Source organism: Lactuca saligna, chromosome 3 (assembly GCF_052625555.1).
Source record: "Lactuca saligna cultivar CGN05327 chromosome 3, ASM5262555v1, whole genome shotgun sequence".
In the NCBI taxonomy this organism is placed as follows: Eukaryota; Viridiplantae; Streptophyta; class Magnoliopsida; order Asterales; family Asteraceae; genus Lactuca; species Lactuca saligna.
This window is the reverse complement of record NC_136419.1, coordinates 25,843,167-25,850,202: the sequence shown is the minus strand read 5'-3', so window position 1 is coordinate 25,850,202 and position 7,036 is coordinate 25,843,167. Positions and strand designations below refer to the sequence as shown.

Sequence of the window (7,036 nt, the reverse complement as noted above, 5' to 3'; positions counted from 1 at the left end):
TAACCTAGCATTATCTTCATCACTGGCGTACATGCACCCGTCTGTTTTCTATTTAATGACAATGTCTATCTCCTCACCAATAGGAAACATTCGATTCTTGCTCATGTAGCTATGAAAAATCAAGCCTTTTTCTTGATGAAAAACCTTGCAAACATTCGATTGAAAGTGAAAGGACAATCCCTTTTTTTGGAGCTGCCCTACAATAAGTAGATTGTTCTTGAGTTCTGGAACATAATAAACATCCTTAATCATATATGTTGCTCCATTCAAGAACAGATTCACACTTCCTTTTCCATCAACCATCATATGTGTTTTGTTTCCCAGCTTAACAGAATTCGAAAACCGTAAATCAAGATCAATGAATCTGTCTTTGTTACCACACATATGGTTTGAGCAGCCATAGTTCAAAAACCACAACAAACCTTTGCTCTTGCCACCTGTGTCAGCCATAAACACACTCTCCTCCATGTTTATCTCAACCATAAGCATGGCTTCCTCATTCTCGCATAATTAGTCTCCTTAGAGTAAGGACACTCATAAGAATAATGCCCTAACTTGTGATAGTTGTAACATTCTATCGTTTCTTTATTGAAAGATAGTCGTCGACCACTCCCTCTTTCTCTATTATTGGAACATCCTCTCCATCTTCCACGGCCAATCAGACTACCACTTAGACGAAGACCAACTTCTGCCTTCAAGGCCTGATCATCCTCCCTTTCAATCTTCTTGAATTTCTTCTCATGAACCACCAAGGTACTCTGCATCTCTTTTATGGACATCTCTTCAACATTCTTTGACTCTTCAATTGAGACCACCACATACATATACCTGTCGGTTAGGGTCTTGAGAATCTTTTCAACAATCTTGAAGTCCAGTATCAATTCTCCATTGCTTATTATCTGATTGGAAACTGTTAACGCCCTACCAAAGTATTTTGTGATAGTCTCGTTTGTCTTCATCTCAAGGACTTCGAAATCTCTTAGAAGCTTCCGTAACATGGATCTTTTCACTCGTTTATTTCCTGCAAATCTCTGCTTCATGGAGTCCCACACAGCTTTTGAGGTTTTTCTATTGAGAATTTGCTCAAAGATAACCCAATCGATTGCCTGATACAAGTAATGCTTGACTTGCAAATATTTCAATCATAGCTCTTCCAACTTTTTCTTTTCTACTTCACTTTGAGCAATCCCAACTGCTTGTTCTCTAATTCCTGGATCAATCAGGTTCCATACCTGTTTTGCATGCAACAAGTTCTCCATCATTTTGCTCTAATGCTCATAATGGCCATCAAAGACCGGTACCTTCATCTTATCACCATTCATTATCGTTACTCTCTATTTAGTGATCAAAATTTGCTCTGAAACGAATGACAAATATTATCGCTAGTGTATTTCTCACAAAAAAATGACACTTCATTCTAGATACCAAAGCGGCTATAAATACAAATTTAGTGAAAGGGAAATAACAAATCAACAAGAAAATAGGAAACAAGAAACTACCAAGCAAAAGATAACTACTAAAGCAAACGATAATAGTTGTTGACCAAGTACAACACACATGCATATATCATGTGCACATCTTGCTTATCCAACTTTATTTTGAATTCTTTATTAAAAGCAATGACCAAACTCTAACAATCATATATTACGTCGAAAAAGTTGACATTTTAGTTGGTGCTGTACGTTAAAAGATACACGAATAGTTAATTAATGGAAGAAACATGTGAACATAATTAGTATTAAGCCTTTTTAAAAAAATAGAAAAATAAAATGCATAAGCGGGTGCATTAGAAGATGGAGAAGTCAAGAAAGAAAATATATGAAAGAACCATTGATATGAAGAAAACACTTGAAGATTAAATACATTTAAAGCTTGTATCTAAGTTCATGTATATATGGAGGCAACTAAAATTTAGTAGTGGAATATTTACATAGGTCTAAATACTTCATCCAGATTAAGAGTACAAAGTAGTATATGGACTTGAAAATACACTATGGCCTACTATGAAACTAAGATTGTCTAAATATATTGTTAAGTATACAACTAGTTCACACGTGAAAGCCAACCACCAAATGTCTTATGGAAAGCTCAATCTTTACAGGTTCCCGCTATAAAATATGTTGAAATTACTATGAACTTCATAATGGGATTGTCAAGAAGTAGCAAAGGTTGTAATGTCATATGGTTCATTGTTGAGCATGTGACCAAAAACGCTCTCTCTCGCCAATAAAAGAACCGATATATATATATATATATATATATATATATATATATATATATATATATATATATATATATATATATATATATATATATATATATATATATATATATATATATATATATATATAAAGGAAACATTTTTCGTTTCACCACATTCATTTGAAACTCACTGGACTTTTCACTTTCATTCTAATAATGATTATAAATTGGTTAATAAGGTTAAATAAATATGAAACGTAAAGTGTGATCATATATAAACTAAATTTTAATATTAAAAGAATATCTTTACTTCTACTTATAAAATTATGTTTTTAACTTTAAATATATTATACATAATTTATTAGTTTTAATATATTGTTGAATATAAACCATTATCATTTTAAATCTATAGCTTTTGAACAATTTGTATAAAATACTTAAATTATTAATTTAAATGTAAAACTACAGGATCAACTTAAATATAACTTTTAGTTTATCTTAAACAACTCAAAGAATATTTTGTAAATAGTTAAAAGTGATAAATTTTAGTATCTTTCTAATAATAATTCTAAGTTGGTTAATAAGGTTAAATAAATATCAAATCTAAAACGTAATCATAAATAAACTTAATTTCAATATTAAAATAATATATTTACTCCTACTTATAAAGTTATGTTTTTCACTTTTAACATATTATACTTAATTTATTAGATTTAATATGTTGTTGTATCTAAACCATTATCGGTTTTAAGCTACAACTTTTGAATAGTTTGGAGAAAATACTTAAATTGTTAATTTAAATATAACATTACAGTGTCAACTTAAATATAAATTTCACTTCCGCTTAAAAAAGCCAAAGAATATTTTTTGAATAGTTAAACATGATAAATTGTAATACTAAATGCAAAAACTAAATTGTAATATCAATTTAACTAAAATATTTCCTAAATATATTTTTATAATTGTTAAAAGTTTTCAAATAAGTATCTTAAAATAGCTTACATTAACAATAGTTAAAAATAACTTTATATAAATGATTATATTGTTACCTTTAAAATCAAAAAACAATATTTGATGTTTTCAATAATTATAATGATATAAATTAAAACGTTAAGCAAATAAATTTAAAAAAAAATAGTTAACAATAATAACAATTATAAATAACATTACACCGTATATTATATTTAGTTTTATTCAAGAGTAACTCGCGGATAAAAGTCATTCAAACGATTAAGATTATGCAATTATAATAGATATATTATATCATTTTAGTATACGAGTTATTATATCAATTTAACAACAACATTAATGTTGTATTTAAAAAAACATATATTTATAAATATTTCAATTATATAGGTGTTCATGCATAAATGTAGACATTCGCCTAGTATAATTATAAAAGAGATATATTTCAAAGCACCACATTCATTTGAAATTCCCATGACTTTTCAATTTTTTTTTCTAATAACTACTATAAATTGGTTAATACTCATAAATAAGTGCAAAACCTAAATTTTAATCTTAAATTAACTAAACTTGAATATTAAACTAACATCTTTTACTCCTACTTATAAAATTATATCTTTAACTTTTAACATATTATACTCAACATATTAGTTTGGATATGTTGTTGAATCTAAATTATTGTTATTTTAAAGTCCTAACATTGAATAGTATAAAATATTTCAATTATTAATTTAAATATAATGTAAAAGGGTTCATTTAAGTTGAAATTTCAGTTAAACTTAAAATAAAATCCAAAGATTAGTTTATAAATAGTTAAAATATGTAAATTGTAGTGCTAAATGCAAAACCTAAATTGTAATCCTAAAATAACTAAAAAAATCTAAAACTATTTTTATAATCATTAAGAGTTTCGAAATAAGTAGTTTGAAAATAACTTACCACAACAATAGTCACTCAAAAGTAACATTATGTAAAAAAATTATATTGTTATATTTAAAAAGAAAAATAATGTTTGATGTTTTTAAGTAATTACAATGATAAAAATTAAAATGTTAAGAAAAAAATTAATTAACAATGACAACGATCATAAATAACATTAAACCATTTACTATTTAAATTTTATTTATGAATAACATGTGAGTAAAACTCATTTAGCATTTACTATTTTTAATTTTATTTATGAATAACATGTGAGTAAAACTCATTTAGACGATGAATATTATGTTGTTTTAATAGATCCATACTTTATAATATCATTCAAAATAATCAATATTTAATAACCATGTAGTATAAGAATTATTATATCAAAGTTAACAACAACCACATTGCTTATACCTGACAATGGGATTCGTCCAATTGCAGTAGACACTATATGGAGACGTCTAGTTTCCAAGGTTGCCATGAAAGGTGTGGGTAAATAAATGGTCAAGTACCTTAATGATTTTCAGTTCGGGGTTGGTGTGTCCGGTGGTGTTGAGGCTATGTTACAAAGTTCCAATAGGGTGTTGAGTGAACACCATGTTGATGGATCTCATGTAATGTTGACTGTGGATTTCTCGAATGCCCTTCCATTTCTTTGTGGGTGAATTTCTTGTACGGGCAAGCAACGAGACTTTATATCGGAGACCAACTTATATGGTCTGCCACTGGAGTGCAGTAATGCGACCCCTTGGGAGCTCTTCTTTTTGCCCTCGTTTTGCACCCGCTTGTACACAAGATTAGAGACAACTGTAAGCTCATTCTCCATGCTTGGTATCTAGATGATGGGACTGTAATTGGGGATTCAGAGGAGGTGGCTAGAATGTTGAACATTATTTGGTTGCATGGTCCAGGCTTGGGTCTTTAGTTGAACATCAAGAAAACGAAGATTTTTTTGGCCCTCCTATGATGGTAGGAAGCTTCGTGCCAATTTATTCCCAACAGAAATAGGGATACTTTCTTTGGGGGTAAAGCTCGAGGGGGGGGGGGGGGGCTGTTAGCAGAGACGCAGGGTTTATTAGCGGGCTGGTCATGAAGATAGCAGTCAATGCTAATGATTTGATGGGACTTCTTCCACAACTATGTGACCCGTAGAGTGAGCTCCTTTTGCTTCGATCATGTATGGGCATTGCAAAACTTTTCGTTGGTTTAAGGACATGCCATCCGGTACACATAGAAGAGGCAACTTTGTTCTTTGACAAAAGATTGTGTAGGTCTATCAAGGATATGGTGGTATGTGGAGGCCCCTTCTTTGGAGACATTCAGTGGCATCTGGCTTCCTTACCTATTCGTTTCAGTAGTTTGGGTTTGTACTCGGCATACGAGGTTTCCTCCTATGCATTTGTAGCCTCGAGGGCCTAATCTTGGGCATTACAAGACCACATCTTACGTGACAGTGGCGTATGTGGTATGGACTCGGATTACCTATGTGTTATGACTCATCTTCACGATACAATTCCGGGATTTGATTGTAGCGGTTTCACTAATAAGGGCATCAGCCCCCTTAAATCCCAAAAAGCATTGGCGTGTGCCCTTTTAGCAAAATCATCAAAGATATGAAAGTCGACTTCGACATGACTGTTAGACAGAAAGCAGTCTTTGAGTGTCTGCGGACACCTCATGCTCATGAATTTCTGCTAACTATGCCTATTGATGGTCTTGGCCAGCATATGTCTCATGTGGAGTACCGAACTATCCTTCGTTATCGCCTCATGATTCCCCTATTCCCAATTGACGAGATATGCCCAGTTTGCCGCAAGGCATGTTTGGATACCTTTGGGGAACATTTGGTTCATTGTAGAGAGCTCACTGGTTTCATGTACATACATTATGTGGTTCAGGATGTTCTCTTTGATGCTTGTCGACGTGCTGATATTTTTGCGAAGAAAGAAGCACCATTGAACTTTTTGAAGGACCCGTAGGATGGAAGGTCCACACTTAGACAGGCTGACATTTTGGTCTTTGGATGGATAGGAAGGTAGCATGCGTGTGTGGATCTTACTGGGGTCTCTCCTATCGCGGGGGTTTCACAGCAGGGCATGCCGCTTTGAAAGCCGTTGCGTGCAATGTGGTAAAACACGAGAATGCATGTATAGAAAATCAACATGTGTTTGTACCTTTTGCATTTGATACATTTGGTTTTTTCGTACCAAAGGTAGTGGAGCTCCTCAACAAAGTCCAACAGAACATGCATTCTAATGTCATATCTCCTAGATCCACAAATGTTGTTTTCAAAAGAATTGGTTTTACCATCCAGAAAGGACTAGCGGCGCAACTTGTTGCTCGTTTGCCTTCAGTCGATATGTATTGAACTATATTAGTCGAGATAAATTAAAATGCAAAATTCTTATTTCAACTATATACTAACATTTTGCGCAACGTGCGAGTATTCGCCTAGTATTATTAGTAAAGCTAGCGAAATTATGTGTATGAAGTGGTAAGAAGTTATGGAGTAATTTGTATATAAAATGTATAAATACATATGTATTTAACGTAAGAATGCATTGTCCCATATACATAATATAAAAAAAATTGAGGCGATGTCTTTATAGAAAAAGAGGAAAAAAAAAAACATTAGCTCGCTATGCATGGCAATTTTTTTTATTTATTTTTATTTTTATTATTATTATTATTTTTGAAAGAGTACATGCATGCAAAATGTTTGAGAGGTCTTAGAGCTTAAATTTCACTCAAGGCATGATGTTATTTTTTAGTAAATTGTATAATATATGTGTTAATTATTATATGGAATTACAAAGATATTAAGGTTGCGTTTAGTTACGGAAAAACAATTTTCATTTTCTGTTTTTTGTTTTCCCTTTTCAATTTTCATTTTCCGTTTTCATTTTTCATTGAAAAATTTAGAGAACGCGTTTAGTTAAACTTATTC

At 31.5% G+C, this 7,036-nt stretch overlaps 1 protein-coding gene across 1 annotated transcript; it reads right to left on the bottom strand.

Annotated features, from left to right (window-relative positions):
- Nucleotides 1–470: 470 nt before the first annotated feature.
- On the bottom strand, nucleotides 471–1,259 carry LOC145035284 (uncharacterized). The gene is made up of 2 exons (XM_078983854.1): nucleotides 1,173–1,259; nucleotides 471–1,106 (listed from the first exon to the last, which is right to left on the bottom strand). Exons 1-2 carry the CDS (start codon nucleotides 1,257–1,259, stop codon nucleotides 471–473), a joined length of 723 nt encoding a protein of 240 aa, XP_078839980.1.
- Between the last annotated feature and the right edge of the window lie 5,777 nt (nucleotides 1,260–7,036).

Bases quoted from the DNA above. Each gene is read 5' to 3' on its own strand.
- LOC145035284 (XM_078983854.1), bottom strand. From the start codon at position 1,259: ATGGAGAACTTGTTGCATGCAAAACAGGTATGGAACCTGATTGATCCA. The intron at 1,107-1,172 runs GTAGAAAAGAAA...TACTTGTATCAG, and splicing joins TTGGGATTGCTCAAAGTGAA to GCAATCGATTGGGTTATCTT.